At 42.1% G+C, this 21,015-nt stretch overlaps 1 protein-coding gene and 1 pseudogene across 5 annotated transcripts in view; one reads left to right on the top strand and one right to left on the bottom strand.

The window, feature by feature from the left end:
* Window positions 1-21,015, bottom strand: part of ATP8A2 (ATPase phospholipid transporting 8A2) — a 563,643-nt gene that overhangs the window by 490,689 nt on the left and 51,939 nt on the right. For all 4 annotated transcript variants that reach the window (XM_084878763.1, XM_084878761.1, XM_084878762.1 and 1 more), the window contains exon 2: window positions 2,032-2,176. In XM_084878763.1, the coding sequence (XP_084734889.1) occupies window positions 2,032-2,176 (145 nt within the window). The remainder of the gene's footprint in view (window positions 1-2,031; window positions 2,177-21,015) is intronic.
* Window positions 8,044-9,041, top strand: LOC311618624 (glyceraldehyde-3-phosphate dehydrogenase-like; annotated as a pseudogene). The gene has a single exon. The product of its transcript is annotated as a glyceraldehyde-3-phosphate dehydrogenase-like (transcript).

Below are 21,015 nucleotides of genomic sequence, written 5' to 3' on the forward strand. Positions count from 1 at the left end.
GGGGGTAGTCCCACAACCCAGTCTGCACCCTCTCCAATATGGGACCCAGACATCCCTCTCACAACACGGGACTACTGGCTCCCAACCGCTCGCCTGCCTGCCAGCCTGATCACCCCCTAACCACTCTCGTGCTAGCCTGATCGATGCCTAAATGCTCCCCTGCCGGCCTAATCACCTCTAACTGCCCTTCCCTGCAGGGATGGTCCCCCCCAACTCCCTCCCCTGCTGGCCTGGTTGCCCCTAACTGCCCTCCCCTGCTGGCCATCTAGTGGTGACCATCTGTGACCACATGGAGGTGACCATCTTGTAACCACATTGGGTGGCCATCTTGTATGAAGGCATGACAGTCGATTTACATATTACCTCTTTATTATATAGGATAATATTCCACTGTATGGCTATACCACATTGTATTAATTTGTTCATCAGTTGATAGACATTTTAATTGTTTCCACTTTTTTACTATTATGAACAATGTTGCTATGAACATTTTTGAACATTTGTGTACAGTTTTTATATGGGCATGTTTTCATTTTTTCTTCATTATTTAAACCTAGAAGTAGAATTACTGGATCATATGGTTACTTTAAATTTAACCTTTTGAGGAACTTCCAAACTGTTACCCAAAGTAACTACACCATATTTCATTCCAAGCAACAAAGATTCCAATTTCTTCATATCCTCAACAGTTGTTATTGTCTTTTTGGTTAAAGCTATCCTTGTGCGTGAAATGGTAACTCATTGTAGCTGATGCTTCATATCTTAAACCAAGCTCACTCTTTATTTGAATTTGGTCTCAGTTATTCTTCTAAGCTACACTTTTAAGTATATGTCCCAATGATCATTCTTAAAACCCAAAATAAAGCCTAACATTCACTTAATAAATGAAGGTATCATGACCATGTAATATGCACCATTATTCTATTCCAAATCCTATCAAGGTACATTAATGTCCAACAGCCAGTTGTTTCTAAATAAAGATGTCAGGCTAAGCAGCCTATACAAGTACTACTGCTTTAGTGCAATACTTAAAACACATAACAATAGCAAAGTTTTAGCCAGAGCTTTCTAGAAATAACACTGAATTGGAATTCAGGTTTGTCAATAATCTATGTGTAACCTGACCAATCACTTAACTTCTCTACACCTGAACTTGGTATTCTGAGCCACTCACAGACCTACATCCTTTGAAGTCACTCCCAGAGATAATGTTATCTAAGCCTGAAAATTTAATGAAATTTGAAAACGTATTAACACCGGTGCCTAATGATCTAGCTTTCCACAGCAGGAAGAATTTGAGTCATAGTAGTCAGGCTGGGTTCTATTTCCAGCTCTGCCATTCAGGGGCTCTATGACCATAGATACATTATTTAACACCTTGCTATCTCGGTTTCCTGATCTTATTGTAATAATGCCTTCTTCAGGAGGCTATGAGGATTTATAAAGCTAGTATAGCTAAAGCATCTGACACAGTGGGCAGCAAATAGTAGACATACACTAGCTTCCATTCATCTTTCTGATAACTCTGGGCAAAGTTTCCCAGCAAATAAAGACCTCTTACCAAATGTCCTGGACCATTCAGAGTTGCATGTGAGTCCTTCTGACCTGTGGGATTCCTTTATAAAGCAGATCCCCACATTATGGTCTGTAAATTGCTAAGAAGAGTTATCAACTGTATTAAAACAGGATTTGGTGTGTGGGCGGTGGTTCTTGGAAGGGAGCTCGGGGATGAAAAATATGAGAACTCATTTTGAATAAAAACTTTCTTGGGACTCACATTGCCTAAGCAAGGAATAGATGCATAGGGGAGAAAAATAAAGACTAAATACATATGACCCCACTGGAAAAGCGGGTGTAGACTGCTGGTAGGGGGAGAGAGGGGGGAGAGTAGTGTAAGGGGCTGGAGGAAGCAGACTTGGGGGGGGGGGGGAGAGAAGACACTAGATGCGTGGTAAAGCTAACAAGAGGAAGGTGAGCCCCATCCCAGCTGTGAAGTCACTGTTTCTTGGTCTCTCCGCCGCCTTCTCTTACCTGATCTGGTTGTCACGGAATTTGTTGAGATGCGATTGGTTGAGGTAAATGGTGCGGGCTGCTGTCTCCGGCTGGTCTCCAGCAGACGTGGCCCGGGACATCTCATCATCTGCCTTTTTATAGCCCGAAGAAGGACGAACGGGTCCTGCAGAGATGAGGCGCAGGCAGAAAACAGCACAAAGAAGTCACACCAGGCAAGAGCAGCGCGAGCCGGGCTGCGCGCCGGCGGGCGGGGTCCAGAGGGAAAAGGATGCTCCGGGCGGTGCAGGGCCCGCCCTTATACCTTGGCTCCCCCTGGAGACCCGCCGCGCAGCTGCTCTGACTCCTCCCCGCCCCCTCCCGGCGCTCCACCCTCGCCGCTGTCCCTGGGGCCAAGGAGGAGCCTCTCCGCGGTGGGCGCCTCGCTGCCGCCGCCCAGCTGGCCCCTCGGCGCCCGCTCCCTCCCTGCCCTCCGCCCGGCGGCAGCCCGCGCGGCAGGTGCAGGCGAGGGGCGCTGCTGCCGGCTGCGGGGAGGAGGGCAGAGGCCCCAGCCTGCTGCCTGCGGAGTCCCCTCTCCAGACCCAGGGTCTGGGCTCCGGCACTAGGTTTCCTTGGCTTCTTGGATTGTGTGTAGGAACAGAAAGACAGCAGCAAAGGGGATGTGCCTTGCATTCAGTTACCACAGGAAAGGGTGGCGAAAGGAGATATCTGTGTGATCTGAAAATGAAATTCCCAACCTCGGTGTGAAGCGCTTGCTCCACGGTTGTCTCCGCTGTTCTCCCCAGACGTGCCTGACAACCTGAGTGAAGTAGCTTTATCAATCCGTTTACCGACAGATGCCCGATCTTTCATTTCATTGCTTAAGTTACTGTTTCAAGTGGTTAAGACAACGAGAGTCTACCTTCTTAAGATTTCATTTCAGTCCTAGAATCAAGCCCCTCGCCCTGTGCTCTTCCCATACCCTTAAGGAAATCTCATATGGAGACTAATGGTATGCCCATTACTAAGACTGCTACATACAGGCGCATACAGATGGTTTAACCACATCTCAGGCTACAAAGCAGTATCCCTCAGTGGAAGGGACCACCCACCTCAGGAACTGACTTTCCGGGAGGAGTGCCTGAAGTAGAGGCTCCAGATGAAGCCTTCCCCCCTTTCCTTAAATACACACTGAGTGGCCAGACTATTATGATCTCCAAACACATACATCAAAGGCCCAGTGAGTGGGGTCCGGCCAGCCTGGCCAGGGGGTGGGGACATGGGCAGTTGGCCGGCCTGCCTACCGGTTGAACTCCTGGTTGAGGGGACAATTTGCATAATAGCCTTTTATTATATAGGATATAAGCTGAGTGGCCAATTATGTGTTCAGAGATCATAATAATCTGGCCACTCAGTGTATATTTGCTCTAATATCTGCCATGCTTCCCATCTACCGGTACTAAAGAAATTCATGCTGCATATTATTAAAGAAACTGACAACTCATTTCAATAAACATCCACTTCGCAGCTACAAAGAATGTTCATTGACAGAGAAACATTTTGAAACAGAAAGCTTGGGCTACTTAAGTGTGTCATCTTTTTCAAGTGATGAGAATCGCATTGGAATCCTTAGTGTAAGAGGGGAACAACCGTAACATAAAATTGGTTACTGAGAGCTGGCATCCTGTCCCGAACAGTGTTCACAGCCGGATCCCTGGTCCTAGGCCAGGTGTGAATCCACAGCCCCGGCCTGTCCCTTGTTCCAGGACCCCACCCTTCCGTCCTGCCCTCCTCCCCTCCAGCCTTCCATTCTCTGGGGTCCCCCTGGCTCCACAGGACACTGCTCAGCCCTCTGCTTATAGATAAGGGGCAGCAAGAGTTCCTACTTCAGTCCTGGCTGGCCCGCCGGCTCAGGCTCCCAGACTTTAATCAGAGGAGGCTGGTTTCCAGAGCATTGGCTGATTTAAGGAAATGGAAAACATCTTTGAAACGAGCCTCTATGAAAGTACTGCTATTCTCTCTGACCACTCATCCTGCTCCATTTTTTCCACAGTGTTTACCATCATTACCTGACATTACTTATTTATGGTTTCCCATGGCTAAGAGCAGAAGCTCCAGGGGCAGGGACATTTTTTTGTTGGTTGGTTTTTTTCAATCCTCTCTCGAGGATATTTTTTCCATTGATATTTTAAAGAGAGTGGAAAGGAGGGAGAGGAGGGGGAGAGAGAAAGACATCTATGTGGGACAGACACATCAATTGGTTGCTTCCCACTCCAGTCCTGACCGGGACCAGGGATTGAACCTGCAATGGCGGTATGTGCCCTTGGCCAGGAATTGAACCTACGACCCTTCAGTCTTTGGTCTAACCACTGAGCAACTCGGCCAGGGCAACAGGGACATGTTTTGTTCACTGCAGTGACCTCAGCACTCGGACCAGTGCCTGGCACATAATGAATACTCATATGTGTTTGAATAAGCCATTTTTACCCAAGTCTTATAAAGGGTCGCTTTGAATCCTCCAGGCAGAGATGCAGTGATATGCACAGAGGGCTCAAACTCCGTGTTCCTCTAGTGTCAAAAAGATTCACTGGGAGACTGTCTCACTTACTGGCTCTCAACTCCAGCTGCACATATTGTCACCGAGAGAGTGCCCACTAGTCACTGGTTCCTGGCTCAACCCTAATAGGTTCAATTTAGTTTTGTTTTTAAAGCTCCCTAAGTGATACTAATGGACAGTCACAGTTGAGAATCACTTGTTAGAAGCTGCTGGGAACACAAAAACAAAAGATCTGGCTCCTGCTCTCCACAATGTTAACTAGTATAACCATGGTTGCCAGTGTGCCTCTGTTTAGGACCAAGTGACTAAGAGTGGATTTGAACATGCTGAGGAGGGTCAGAGGTCAGCAGCATTTTTGTGCTTGGAGTGGGGTCAGAAAGCAAGTACAGATAGAAAAGCCCTAAAGTATGGGGATAGATTACTAGTACATTAGGAGAGAGGAGGGCATTGTAGAGAAGAGCCAGAAAAGGATAAGCAGGGCTCAATGCACAAAATGCATTAGGGCCAATTAAAAAGCAAAGGAAAACCAGCACTAGAGGACCAGATTAGAAACAAGTAGAAAGGAAGTTCAGAAAAACATAGCCCATAGCCAACTGTGGATAACTTAAAAACCCAGGAAAAAAGCTTGAATTTTATCCTAAAGGTCACATGAAGCCATAGGAAGTTTCTATGCAGGAGAGAAATGCACCTGATGGTGATGTACAAGTAGGAGAAAAAGAGGGGAGAATCCTACCTAATAAAGGATAAATACGCAAATTGATCGCACCTTCACTACACCCATGAGCCATGCCCACCAGCCAATCAGGGTGAGTATGCAAATTAACCCAACCAAGATGGCGGTTAATTTGCATATCCAGGCCAGAGCAAGGACTGAAGTCAGCATAGAAAGAAGCCAAATGCTGCAGAAGGCAGCAAAGCTGTGAAGAAGCAAGCAGAGGAGAAGGGAGGGAAGCAGGAGGGGCTGGGAGAAGGAAGGGAAGCAGGCGGGGCAGCGACCTCAGCAGGAAGCCCTATTGCAGGAATCTCCCTGCAATGGGCCTCTAGTCTATATAATAAAAGCCTAAGTGACTGTTACAGAGGAACAACCGGAATGACCTGTCACTAGGATGCACACTGACCACCAGGAAGCAGATGCTCAACACAGGAGCTGCCCCCTGGCGGTCAGGGCACTCTCACAAAGGAGCGCCACCCAGCCAGAAGCTGGGCTTATGGCTGGCGAATGCAGCTGCCATGGCAGAGCCTCTCCGGACTCTGCGGCAGGCCAGGATGAGCATGAGAAGCAGGCACAGCGCCTGGCCCTGATTCAAGCTCCTCCCTGGCCACCTGCCACTTGGAGCACTGTTATGTCCCCCAAAGGGTCCCAGACTGCGAGAGGGCAGAGGCCGGGCTGAATGACCCACTTTTCCCAGTGCATGAATTTTGTGCACAGGACCTCTAGTTTATAGATAAGGAGATTGGGTAAAAAAATGAACTCTACAATCTAGAGACAAGATGATAAAAGCATGAATTAAATGGAAAACAGAAAAAAAAAAAAAAAGCATGATGAGAAATATCTCGAAAGAAAATGCTGCAAGATCTTTTTTTAGATTGAATGAGAAAAGAAAAAACAATAGATCATTGGGACTTGAAGAGGAAAAGACTGGCACATGCATACACACACAAAAAGCATCACTGATAGAAATAAGAATGGAAACCATAGTTTTTTAAAATAAGAATTTAAATGCTTCATAATAAATATTGGGCAGGAAAAGTATTAAAACAAGCAATTAGTGATGGCAAACATAAGGTAAAAATAATGCATCATTGTATTCTTCGTAGAAACAGTTATAGTTGCCCCACTAAGACTCAGATAATTTTATTCTATATCAATGGCCTCATCCTGACCCAACCCTGCTTTAGAGACAAACATTAATATTTTCAAAATAACACAAATCTGTTGCAAATGCATTGCCTAGGAAAACACTATTCCATATATAGCAAAGCACACTATGACTAAGGCTTCAAATTCAGACTCAGGAGATGAATCGTGAGTTAACACATTTTGAAAATGCCACCATACAAAATGAGAGTATATGCTTACAACTCACCAGATAAGCAAGTACAGTGCCAGCAGATAGTGAGAGTTTAATAAATATCTATTGCGAAAGAAACCAAGTGAAAGGAAAAAATAAAGAGAAACAAGAGTTGGTAAATGGACTAATACTAGGTTTGTTGTAAAGTGGAAGTGCAGAAAGTCAGCTGACAGCCAAAGCCATGAGGCCCTAGCAGGCATTTCTACACAGGAGCCTCTTACACAAACTGCCCTTCATGGAGAAGCTGGCATTAAACTTGCCTACCTCTGCTCTAAACTACCTGCCTGCATTGTTTCTGCCCTCTGAGCCAGCCATTAGAAAGGAGTTCCTGGAATCCTATTTCAACCAATAGGCCTGAGCTTTCCCCCATCCATTTGAAGCTACATAGTGCAGCTAACCACAGTGGCTTTATTCTGACCAATCAGGACAGTTCTGTTTGAATTAATCAAACTGCAAGGATTTGGAGTCCTCATTTGCACCAGGAGAGACCAATCAGGGACCAGGGGTGGGGACTTTTTGTCCGCATAAGCCAGCTCCCCCTGACTCTGGGAGTGCACTTTCCCTTTCCACCCCACACTAAAGAGTGATTCCCCAGCTGAGCTGAAACACTGAAGATGTCTTACTGGAGCAGAGCAGAGCAGATCACTGTAGGCCAGAGCACTCTAGAGCAGAGTGGCACAGAATGGAGCAGATGAAAGCACAGCACAGTGCAAAGCAGGAACAGAGCAGAGCAAATCATCGAGAACCACAGCAGAGCAGTTAAACTGTAGAAGGGCCTGGCCCTAGAGCTGCCACACAGCCAGTCATGCTGTATCACAATTGAGCTGTTCAGCACTAAAGTTTTCTTCTTCACTGTGCCCCAATTTGGGGATTCCTGTTGGCATGAAATTGGTGCCAACAACCATCAGAGGGCAACGCTAATGAGGTGACTCGTTGTGGGCCCCTAGACCTTTTTATAAGGGAGCTAACCATGCCAGGAAAGCTAACGATGAGATTAGAAGGTTTGGGTTTGCGTCAGTTGATATCAGACTGACTTCCTGACTCTGAGGAGGATAGGTGATTAAGTTCAATCATGTGGCCAACGATCTAATTAATAATGCCTATATAATGAAACTCCAATAAAAACTATGGACACCAAAGCTCTGGTAACATAACCCGAAGATGTGCAAGTTTCACATGTGAAATCCCCCAAGACCTGGCCTTAAGTGTCTCTCCATTTATCTGGTCCTGATTTGTATCCTTTCTGATACAACTGTAATCACAAGTAGAGTGCTTTTCTGATTTCTTGGAGTTATTCTAGTTTATTATTTAAATTAATAAAAATACTGAAAAAGAAAAAAAAATATTGAGGGCATGGCTCTGTTACTCCTGTTTGTCAGACAGCTGAGTCTTCCTGCACAGTGCCAGCCACAACCCTGAGACATGATGGTGAAGGTCAAAGTGAATGGATTTGGCCATATTGGGCATCTGGGCACCCGGGCTGCTATTAATTCTGGAAAACTGGATATTCAATGACCCCTTCATTGGCCTCAGTTACATGGTCTGCGTGTTCCAGTATGACTCTACTCATGGCAAATTCAAAGACACAGACAAGGCTGAGAACAGGAAGCTTGCCATCAATGGAAAGTCTATCTCCATCTTCCAGGAGTGAGATTCTGCCAACATCAAATGGGGTGATGCTGGTGCTGAGTATGTTGTGGAGTCCACTGGTGTCTGCACTACCATGGAAAGGGATGGAAATAACTTGAAGAGTGGATCCAAGAGTGTCATCATTTCTGCCCCTTTTTCAGATGCCCTCATGTTTGTGATGGGTGTGAATCACGACAAGCTTGACAATTCCCTCAAGATTGTCAACAATGCCTCCCGCACCATCAAATGCTTGACCCCTTTGGCCAAGGTCACCCATGACATCTTTGGCATCATGGAGGAACTCATGAGCACAGTCCATGTCGTCACTGTCACCCAGAAGACTGTGGATAGCCCCTCTGGAAAGCTGTGGTAGATAGCTAAGAGGCTTCCCAGGACATCATCCCTGCTTCTACTGATCTGCCAAGGCTGTAGGCAAAGTCATCCCTGAGCTGAATGGAAAGCTCACTGGCATAGGCATATGTGTCCCCACCCCCAATGTGCTGTTTGTGGATCTGAACTGCTGACCAAAGAAAGCTGCAAAATACAGTGACATCAAGAAGGTAGTGAAGCAGACATCAGAGGGCCCTCTCAAGGTCATACTGAGATCATGTTGTCTCCTGTGACAGTGACACCCACTCCTCCACTTTTGAAGCTGGGCTAGCATTGCCCTCAATGACCACTTTGTGAAACTCATTTCCTGATATGACAATGAATTTGGCTACAGCAACAGGGTGGTGGACCTTATGGTCCACATGCCTCCAAGGAATAAGAGCCCCCTGGACCACCAGCCCTGAGAGGAGGAGAGGCCCTCAGCTGCTGGGGAGTCATTGCCCCAAACTGATCCCTCAGTACACTGAGAACCTACTGACCTCCACAGTTTCCATCCCAGACCCCGTGAAGAAGGAGAGAGACTTGGGTAGCCCTACCTTATCATGCACCATCAATAAAGTTTACTGTATCAGCTCCAAAATTGAGGGAGTAATGGAAACCCTTGAATTTGTAGCCAGTTGGTCATAAGTGTGGGTGGCCTGGGAACCCCAGAGCTTGCACCTGGTGTCTGAAGTGAGGGCAGTTTTGTAGAGAACTGGTAGTAAGTATTAGAATTGCATTGTAGATATTACTCTATAAACTCTAGAATGACAGAGCCAAAAGGAAAACCTTATTAACAGGTATATTAAGTCAATTGAAAGATAGAAGCCAGAGCTGCAGAAACTTGAATCTGATTCTTCTTCTACTAGAACAGGCTCCTTCTGTGAGCTTCAGGAGTCAGCTACATCTGAGTTTGGCTTCTTCATGCTCAAAATAGAAATCGATTCTGTAAATCAAGAGTTGGCAAACTTTTTCTGTAGAGTCAAGTAATAAATATTTTAGGCTTTAGACCACATGCAGACTCCTCTCTCTCCCTCTCCCTCTCTCTCTCTCTCTCTCTCTCTCTCTTTTTGTTGTTTGCTTGTTTGTTTGCTGACACGTACGTCTTAAAACAGGGGTCTTCAAACTACGGCCCGCGGGCCACATGCAGCCCCCAGGGGAGTCTGATCCTGCCCGCCAGGTTTTTTGGGCAGTGAGCGCAGCCAAGGTGTTACAGTAGGAATTAGTAGTTCATATAGTCCGGCCCTCCAGCTCTCTGAGGGACCGTGATCTGGACCCCACTTTAAAAAGTTTGAGGACCCCTGTCTTAAAATATAGAAGCCATTTCTTACTCACAGGCCAGATCTGGCCCATCCATAGACCATAGTTTGCTGACTCCTTATATAAACAAAATTCTTTCACAATTAACAATCAGATTATATCCCAACTCCCACCTCAAGGAAATAATGCATTAAAAATGTCTTCAAATCAATAAGACATGACATAAAATTTCTAGAAAATAGGTGTTCAGAAGTTGGTTATATGATTTTCCTAATTTATTTAAGTACAAAAAGTATGTTAGGTAGTTTCCTCTTCGCACGCAGAAAATTTTGCAGGGAAACAGTATAACCATCATGGAGCTTTGTGACAAGAGGCATATGTACATGCACGCACACATGCACACACACACACACAGAGAGAGAGAGAGAGAGAGAGAGAGAGAGAGAGAGAGAGAGAGAGAGACTTTCAAGCTTAATTCTGGTGTCTACCTGGCACTTATGTTTCATAATCCTTCAGAACACAGGCACAGAGAGTCCAGTGGCTGGGCAAGCCCTTGGGCTATTTCTCCTAATCAAACACACACGATGAAAATGCTGTATAAATGCAAAAGGTGATTATGGTTGCCATGAAAAACATGATTTGGAGGTCTTTTCTGGACCCCTACTTTACACAAAGCACAGTCACTATAGGTGTGAATAAGAAGACAAAGAAACTAAGAAAGGGTTTTAAAAAGCAGCTATATTGAAATAAAGCTGCACATGTTTCAAAATATCTAGCTACCATAGGTCAAACAAGCTACCATAAGAAGAAATTTTTAAGATATATCTGAAATTAATTGTGCTAGAACAGTGCATGTTGGCATCTTAGTTGGCCTCAGTAACTGTGACAATGAGATAAACTTTCTGATTTGAATTTACTATCACATTCTAAGAATAACTTTCAATCAGAGTTTTGAAAAAGTTATCTTAAGCAAAAGTTTAAAAGTTAAAAGCAAATGATGTAAACAATTTAACCTGTTTTATAGGAAGACAAAAATTACTAAAGTAAATCACCCAATAAAGAATTATTTGTATCTACAAGAAATATGCAACAATTAATCCTCAACAGAACCTCGTTCTAGGTAATGCATTGGCCTACTTCAGTACTCTCACCATCCCCCCTATTATGGTTGTACACATCAGTCACATGGCTGATTCCCATGGTGAAAAATTCAGACTTACAATAAATACAAAGCTACTGAATTCTATGAAACCCACAAACACCTGATGTTAACATTGGTAATACAATGAACTCATCACAGCTACCATACCAGATATGACAATGAACTCAAGTCTAAGCCAAAGTCATAATCCGACCCCCAACTTGATGAAAGGTAAGAACAAATCTCTTAATCTTCCTGACTCAAGCACTAATATGCTCTCATGGAAAGTATTAGATATAGTTAATAAGATACAAAGAAACTATAAACTTTACTAAAGATTCTATTAGTGTATTAACTCATATGGCTGCAGTTGTCAAATGAAAAGGTTATAGTACCAAAGAGTAATTGTTAAATATATAAATACTAGAAGCCCGATGCACAAAGATTCATGCTAGAATGGGCTTTTCTTTCCGTGGCTGCCAGCACCAGCTTTCCACTCCAGCCCAGCCCCTTTCCACTCTGGCTCCAGAGCAACCTCTTTCCACTCCAGGAGTGGCCTTTTTCCACTTTGGCCCCGCCTTCCCATGCTGCCAGAGTCCCTGAGAGATAGGGGTGGGGAAGAATACCTGTGTCGTTGCTATGACAACAATGCAAGTGTCCCACCCCTGCCACTCGGAGCCTATATATGCAAATTAACTGCCATCTTTGGTTAATTTGCATATCACTCCTGATTGGCTGGTGGTGTAGCAGAGGTACAATCTACATGTTTGTCTATTAATAGGTAAGATCAACTACTACAATGCCTCAAAGCATACTCAACCCTTTTTTCATCAAGAGTCATTTTTCCCATGTTGGCCAGGTAGTTTAGTTGGTTAGAGGGTCATCTCCATAAGTCAAAGTTGCAGGTTTGATCTCTGGTCATACAAGAATCAACTAGTGAATGAGTAAATAAGTGGAATAACAAGCTGATGTTTCTCTCTCTCTCAAAATTAATAAACAAAAAGAAAAATTTTAAGGACAGTCCTTTTTCACAAATGTCTCTGTATTTACTCACATTATATTCCAACAAATAATTCTTTTAACTGGCCCACTTATAAGACTCAATTTTGTGTTTCAGATCACAAGGGCCACCACATGTCCACTATTTCCTTCTAACCATATTATTCCTATAACTCATAATTCTAAATCAAACCCCAAAATTTCCTTACACACACACACACACACATACACACACACACAGATTACTTACATATTACATTAACTAACCCAAAGAACTTTTCCTATTGTGTGTCACAGTTAATATTGAATAGTATCCTATATAATAAAGAGGTAATATCCAAATTGACCCTCATACCCTTGCACAAGATGGCTGCCCCATGTGGTCAAAGATGGCTGGCAGGGGAAGGTAGTTGTAGGTGATCATGCCAGCAGGGGAGGGCAGTTGGGGGAGGACCAGGCCTGCAGGGGAGGGCAGTTGGGGGCAATCAGTGTGGCAGGGAGGCAGTTAGGTGTTCATCAGGCTAGCAGGGGAGTGGTTAGGGGGTGATCAGGCTGGTAGGCAAAAGCAGTTAGGGGCAATCAGGCAGACAGGAGGTGAGCAGTTAGGAACCAGCAGTCCCAGATTGTGAGTCAGACATCCCCTGAGGGGTCCCATATTGGAGAGGGTGTAGGCTGGGCTGAGGGACACCCCCCTCAGTGCACAAATTTTGTGCACCAGGCCTCTAGTTTATTATATTAAGGTTGCTCTAAAATTTTTATCATTGAGAGAAATTGTATGGCAAGGATCCTGTCTATTACCCAAAACACAGAAATGAATAATCAAAAGCTCATTATTTCATTTATAGCTATCTAGAGTGCATTAAAATGGGGATTTGTAAACTTCAACACTTATACTGTGATTTGTGTGCAAGTAAATTTTTAATAGGAAGAACAATGTTGATTAGAGAACAACCATAAACTAACACTATGCTATCTAATATGATAGCCACACATGGCTACTGAAATGTGGCTAGTCAGAATTGATATATGCTGTGAATATAAAATATACACTAGAATTTGATGATTTAGAATTTAAAAAGTATAAAATTGCTAAGTGAAATAAGCTAGTCAGAGAAAGATAAGTATCACATGATCTCACTCATATGAGGAATCTAATGAACAAAATTAATTAATGAATAAAATAGATCCAAAGACATAGAAACATGGAACAGAATGATGAATTTCAGAGAGAAGTCAGAGGTTGGAGTGGGAGGAGAGTGATTAACTTGAGAAATTATATGCATACATGCATAACCCATGGACACAGATAATAGAGTATTGAAGGCCGGGGAGGGGCAGGTACAGGTGGAGGAGGTCAATGGGGAAAAAGACCACAAACAAAGGGGACATCTATAATACTTCCAGTAATAAAGATAAAATTTTAAAATAAATAAAAGTATAAACTGTCTTAATTTTATATTTATTACATGTTGAAATATTTGGTATATACTAATATTAAATGAAATATGCTAAGTACAAATTTGCTCACATTATATGTCTATTTGGCAGCACTGGATTAACAGTTATAAAACTTCATTATTAATAATTATCTTATCCCTCATCTGCTACTTACCTGTCGACATCCCCCACAGCCCTCCCACTCCTCATTAAATGTACAGCTTGTATCTAAAGAAGAAAAATTTCAATACCAGCTGCAGGAACATTTAACAGGGAAAATAGACCTATACCCAAATCACTGCATCCTCAGCTGTACTCACTCCACCTAGCAGTAACTTAGCCCTCTGGCAAACTCTCCATCCAGCTGTGATTTAAGAAACAAATGTCTATAGAGAAATCCAAGAAAATATATAAAATTTTTTCACTAAAATCAAGTTTTCTTATGAAAGAACTTTAGTCTAGCCTTAGAGTTAAATACATATTTAATTTATCCTTGTTTCTAATAATATTAACAAACTAGATTCACCCCTGCCTCAGATTAGACACAAACAGAGGGGGATGGGGAATTGCTACAGCCAGTGACACTAGTCAGTCAGATGTGACAGATTACAGCAAGAAAGAGCACACACAAGCACAGCAATCCTTGTGGTAATAGAGAGAGCACACAGCCCTCAAACCCAGCAACAGACAGCCCTAAGTAAACACAAAATAATCATTTATGTTCACACTAGAGGCCTGGTGCACGGACTCGTGCACCAGTGGGGTCCCTCAGCCTGGCGTGCAGGATCAGGCTTAAGCCAGTTCTCTGACATCCACCAAGTGGTCCATCCAGAGCATGTCCACCACATCTAGCTCAGTCCTGATTGGCCCCAACCAAACAGCAAGCTAACCTACAGGTCGGAGTGTCTATCCCTGGTGGTCAGTGCACTTCATAGCAAGTGGTTGAGCGGCCTTAGCATATCATTAGCATATTATGCTTTGATTGGTTGAACAGCTGACCAGAGGACCAGACACTTAGCATATTAGGCTTTTATTAAATAGGATTGCCTTTTTGAGTTATTAAAGTTTGTATAACTACTGGCTGGGTGGCTCAGTTGGTTAGAGAGTTGCCCCATGCACCAAAAGGGTTGCAGGTTCCATTCCCTGTAAGGGCACATACCTAAGTTGCTGATTCAATTCCCAGTTGGGGCAAGTATGAGAGGCAGCCAATTGATGTTTTTCTCTCACATCAATGTTTCTCTCTCTCTCTCTCTCTCTCTCTCTCTCTCTCTCTCTCTCTCTCTCTCTCTCAAAATTAATAAAATAAAATAAAAAGTTTTTATATCATTTCCTGAGGGGTCCCAAAAATAGCTTTGCTCCAAGTTATTTTTAATTCAAAATTTTCCTATTATGTTTTGGTAAATTAACATTTAATTTATCAAAACTACATTTTTAAGCATCAACCTTAAATATGAATTTAGTATCTATTGATCAAGCTAAAGAAGGTATTTGCTATTTTAAATACTTGGGATCTTCCTTGAAATATAAAATATCTAAAGCGATATAGTGTATCATAAAGACATCTGTGTCCATGAATGCTTTTATAGCTGGTGAATTGATACTACATACTTAATACAAAGTTAAATAGGACAGCAATCTTTAAAAAAAGATGTGTGTGTGTGTGTGTGTGTGTGTGTGTGTGTGTGTGTGTTTTATTGATTTTAGAGAGAGAGGAAAGAAGGAGGGAGATAGAGAAACATCTATCAGCTGCCTCCCACATGCCCCCTTCTTGGGATTGAGCTAGCAACTGGGGCATGTTCTCTGACTGGAAAGACAACCTTTTTTTTACAAACACACTGTATTGATATTTGATTTACACAAAAATACCTTAACTATAAAAACCAATCATAAGTTTTTAAGGAGAAAAAAGCACCTAAATAGAATTGAATTATTTTAGTAAAGAAAAAAATCAATATGATACTTTATAGCACCTAAAGAATAAAGTATAACATCATCCTACTGTAGTTTTAGCTCTTGAAGGTGGGAAGATGCCAGAGATACGCAGGCAGCAGTCACCTATTTTTCCATTCCACGTGTCACAATGATCTCTTGTGTGACTAACATTGAGCGAGGTTGTAAACTTCCATTCTCGATAAGTTCTCCAGCTAAAACCAATGGGCTTCCTTATATTCATGAAGATTGCATATAGCAAAGGATATCTTAGCCTTTTAAACGACATTAGGATTTTGAAAACTGAACCCAGCATGATACTTGTGTTTTTGGTATGAGGTGAGTTTCCACTACTGTAATAACAACCCAAGTTAGATGATATCCAAGCAACTGGCTCCCTCAACTGTTTCATGCTAAGCCTAGAAAGTCTCAGTTAGTTTAAAAGGCAAAAAAGCACACCACAATAAAAAACGAAATATACATTGAAATGAGATTATCTTACTTTGAAAATTGACAGTTTAAAATACACAAATTGGGTTTTCTGTTTCAGACCATAATGGGTACAAGGTGGTCCAGAATAGCATGCTTCCACTATAACAATTAGAAATATGAACAAAATAGAGTAACAATTTGTTTTTATATCCAACATCAGGCAATGAGGAAAAGTAATTTGGAGAGAAAAGAAATAAACAAGGTGTACCCTATGGTCATATCATCTTTCTACCTGAAAACAATTTCTGGGAAAAACTGCAGTGAGGAGGGAACCTCCCCAAAACACCTGGCAGTCTCACAAAATTGAAGTGACAGAAATCTCAGTGTGAGGGGGCTGAAACGCTGAGAATTTACAGAGCAGGAACTGAGGAGGGGAGCTATGCAAAACATAAGCTCCAGAAATTTGCATAGGGACCACCATGGATCTTTGGCTAAATTTTCCAATCTCATGGCTAACTGGCTAAACGGCAAAACTCATCAAGGGCAGAAAAAGAGGAGAAACCAAGATAGCGGCATAGGTAAACACCTAAACTGCTGCCTCACACAACAATTTCAAAACTACACCTAAAAGACAAAACATCTATTACCAAAAATCATGGGAAAGCTGGCCGAGTGGAAGTTCTACAACTAAAACAAAAGAGAAAAGAGCATTGAGATGTGCATAAGCGCTGAAAAGCTCAGGTATGGAGGCACACAAATTGGGCTGGTGGCAGGTGATTGGATGTGCTGTTTGTTTGTTTGTTTGTTTGTTTGTTTGTTTTCAACCCGAAGGGAGACAAGCTCCCGATTACTCTGAAATCCAGTTTCTGGGGAGATGTGGGGGACCAAACTCCTACAGGGAGAAGCTAGACTGTCTGCCATTGGGTCAAAAAGTGAGGGTGACTTTCTTGCAGAGGTGCGCCCAGCAATCATTGTTTACTGCGCTGAGGTATGAACATAGGGACTTGGAAATGAAGGCACGCAGAGAAGGCTGACTGGCAGCCATTGCTGCTTGCCACGCCCAAGCCTAGTGATGCCCTGAGACTCCACCTTGCACAATCTACAAACCCACCCAAGCTCCATGCAGCGGCTTTTGCATATAAATGGCCTGCCCTATCACAACTTAACCAAACAAACTGCAGCTCTGGTCAGATAGCTCCAAAACTTCCAAACCCCAAGAAAAGAGGAGAAAACTGTAGTTCCCCCTATAGCTCCTGCTGGGTGGCCTCAGACAGTAGCTGACCTTCACCCCATTGGAAATCCAGAAGCTAGTGTATCTAGTGGTCTGTGTGAGACAACACCAAATTTCAACTACTCTCATAAGAGACACATTCAAGAGGCAGACTCAGTAAGCACCAAAGCCCCACTGAAACAAGCCCTGCCCCATAAGCGTGATTCCAGCACAGCAATTCTTCCATTATAGACAAAGCAGGTCATCACAGCCAATTGGCCTGGAGGTCAATTCCTCCCAGTGACACCAACTTACAACAAGACTGTACACGCAGTCCACAAAGGGGTGCACCAAGAGTGTCCACCTCAGGTAACTGGGGAGGCTGACCCACTGGGCCTTATAGAACACCTAGCACACAAAGCTACCCTACCTAGTCAGGGAAGCAGCCAAAATGAGGAGACAAGAAAGCAGATCACAAACGAAAGAAAACAAAAGAAATGAAGGAAAACAAACGACTGGATATAGAGTTTAAAACCATGGTTATAAGATTTTTCAAGAATTTCCTAGAAAAGGCCGATAAATTTAACAAGACCCTTAAGGATATGAAAAAGGATCAACTAGAAATTAAACATACACTGACTGAAATAAAGAATATTATACAGAGACCCAACAGCAGACTAGAGGAATGCAAGAATCAAGTCAAAGATTTGAAATACAAAGAAGCAACAAACACTCAACCGGAAAAGCAAAAAGAAAAAAGAATCCAAAAGAATTATGGGGATCCCAGAAGATGAGAGAGAGCAAGATATCGAAAACATACTGAAAGAAATAGTGACAGAAAACTTCCCCACCTGGTGAAAGAAATAGATTTACAAGTCCAGGAAGTGCAGAGAACCCCCAAAAAAAGGAATCCAAAGAGGACCACACCAAGACACATCATAATTAAAGTGCCAAGGGCAAAAGACAAAGGGAGAATTTTAAAAGCAGCAAGAGAAAAACTACGTGGGAGGTTGGCCAGCCAGGGAAGGACTGAAGGGAGGGTTCCAGGGTGTGTCTGGCCCTTGTTAATCAGTCCTGATCAGCCAGACATCCAGCAGCAAGCTAACTTATCAGTTGGAGCGTCTGCCCCCTGGTGGTCAGTGCACGTCATAGCAAGCAGTTGAGCAGCCTTAGCATATCATTAGCATATTACACTTTGATTGTATGTCCAACTGGACAACCAGCCACTTAGTATAGGCTTTTATTATATAGGATAATAGTCACTCTAATGGGTGTAAGTTGATACCTTATGGTGATTTTGATTTGCATTTCCCTGATGATTAGTGATGTTGAGCATCCTTTCATGCATCTGTTAGTAATCTATGTCTTTTTAAAACAGATATCTATTCAGACAAGTGAATAAAAAAGTTTTGGTACTCGCCCTGACCGTTGTGGATCAGTGGTTAGAATGTCAGCCTTCCGACCGAAGGATCTCAGGTTCCATTCCCAGTCACAACCAATCTCTCCCTCTCTCTCTCTCTCTCCCTCTCTCTCTCTCTCTCTCTCTCTCTCTCTCTCTCTCTCTCTCTCTCTCTCTTTCCTTTCCCTCCCTCCCTCCCTTTCTCCCTTCCACTTTCTCTAAAAAAAAAAAAGTCGTGTTATATATTGATATATATATATATATACACACACACACACACACACACAATATGGAATACTCCTTAGCCATAAAACATAATGAAATCTTACTATTTGTGACAGCATGGATAGATCTAGAGGGTATTATGCTAAGCAAAACAAGTTAGAAAGAGAAAGACAAATACCAAATAATTTCATTTATATGTGGAATCTGAAGAGCAAAATAAGTGAAAAACAGAACAGAAACAGTCTCGTAGATACAGAGATCAGACTAATAGTTGCAGGAGGGAAGAGGGATTGGGAATCTGGTTGAAAAAGGTAAGGGGATTAAGAAGTACAAATTGGTGGTCACAAAATAGTCACAGGGATGTAAAGTACAGTATAGGGAATATAGTCAATAATATTGTAAAACTATATATGGTTTCAAGTGGGTACTTGAAATATTGGGGAACCACTTTGTAAAGTATATGATTATCTAACCATTTTGTTGTATACCTGAAACTAATACAAAATAATATTGAATGTAAACTGTAATTAAAAATTAAAATGTAGCCCTAGCAAGTGTGACTCGGTTGGGCATCGTCTTGTGTATTCAAAGGTTGCTGGTTCAATTCCCAATTAGGGCATATAACAAGGCTCATTCTCTGGTAAGGGGAGTGCAGGAGGCAGCCAATTGATGTATCCCTCTCATATCAATGTTTTTCTCTTTCTCTCTCCTTCTCCATTCCTCTCTCTAAAAATCAATAAAAATATTTTTAAAACAAAATTAAAAAAAAAACTATTCAGATATTTTGCCCACTTGTTAATCTGATTGTTTGATTTGGGGTATTTTTTGCTACTGAGTTTTATAAGTTCTTTTGTCTAGGAGCTAACCCCCCTAGGTTTTCTTCTAGGTATTTTATGGTTTCAAGACTTATATTCAAGTATTTAATCCATTTTGAGTTGATTTTTGTATATGGTGTAAGATAGTGGTCCAGTTTCATTCTTTCACATGTGGCTGTCCAGTTTTCCCAGCATCATTTTTTGAAGAGACTATCTTTTCCACATTGTATATACTTGGCTCCTTTATTCAACATTAGTTGGCTATATATGTGTGGGTTTACTAGTATTTCTGGGCTCTTTGTTATGTTCCATTGATCCATGTGTTTGTTTTTATGCCAATATCATACTGTTTTGGTTACTATAACTTTGTTATATTATGATGCCTCCAGCTTTATTGTTCTTTCTTAAGATTTATTTGACTCTACAGGGTCTTTTGTGGTTTACAAGTTTTTAAAAATTGTTTAACAGATAAATAATATAATACAGTTGACCATTAAAAAACATGAGGGTTAGAGGGACCAATCCCCTCCACATGTAATTTCTGACTTCCCCAAAACATTACTACTAGCACTGTTGACCAGAAGCCTTACCGATAACATAGTCAATTAATATATATTTTATATATTTTGTGTGTTATATTCTTTATTTCTATAATAAAGTAAGCTAAAGAAAATATTAAGAAAATCATTTAAAAGTACATTTACTGGAAAAAACCTACAAAGTTCAAACCCATGTTGTTTAAGGGTCAACTATAGTATACTCTGGGATTTATACTAGAGTAAAATAGTGCAGAAGATAGGATGGGAATTAATTTTAAAAAATACTACTATAATAAGGTTTTATATTGGACATAAAATACTTCATTGTTATTTAACTGTAGTGTAATAAGGTTTTATGTTACATTGTTATGTAATTGTAGGAAGTGAAAGAATACATATGGGAAACACTGGAACAATCACTAAGAATATAAAACAAAGCACACAGAGTAAAGATAAAATAGAACACCTAAAATACACCATTAAAAGTAAAAAAATAAATGAATAAATAAATAAATAAAGGCAATAAAAGAGGAAAGTAAGGTACAAAGAAGGGATTAAATAAATAGCAAATTGATAGATTTAAACCCAACCATATTGATAAGTATATTAATTACTAGCAGCCCAATGCACGAAGATTCCTGCAAGAATGGGCCTTCCTTCCCCAGCTGCCGGCACTGCCTTTACTCTGGCCCAGAGCCACCTTTCTGCCTTCCCACACTGCCCAGAGGCCCAAAGTGGCTGGGGCAGTGCAGAACACCTGCATCATCACCATGGCTATGACGTAGGTGTCCCATCCCACCCCCAGCCGCTCAGCACCTGCATATGCAAATTAACTTGCCATCTTTGTTTGAGTTAATTTGCATACTCATTCCTGATTGGCTAGTGGATGTCAAAAGATATGATCAATTTGCATCTTTCTCCTTTATTAGTGTAGATAAGTAGCAAATACTCCAGTTGAAAAGCAGGGATTGCCATATTGAATAAAAAGGCAAGTTCTAACTATATGCTGTCTA

The sequence above is a fragment of the Pipistrellus hanaki genome, assembly GCF_964339955.1.
Source record: "Pipistrellus hanaki genome assembly, chromosome: 3".
Classification (NCBI taxonomy): Eukaryota; Metazoa; Chordata; class Mammalia; order Chiroptera; family Vespertilionidae; genus Pipistrellus; species Pipistrellus hanaki.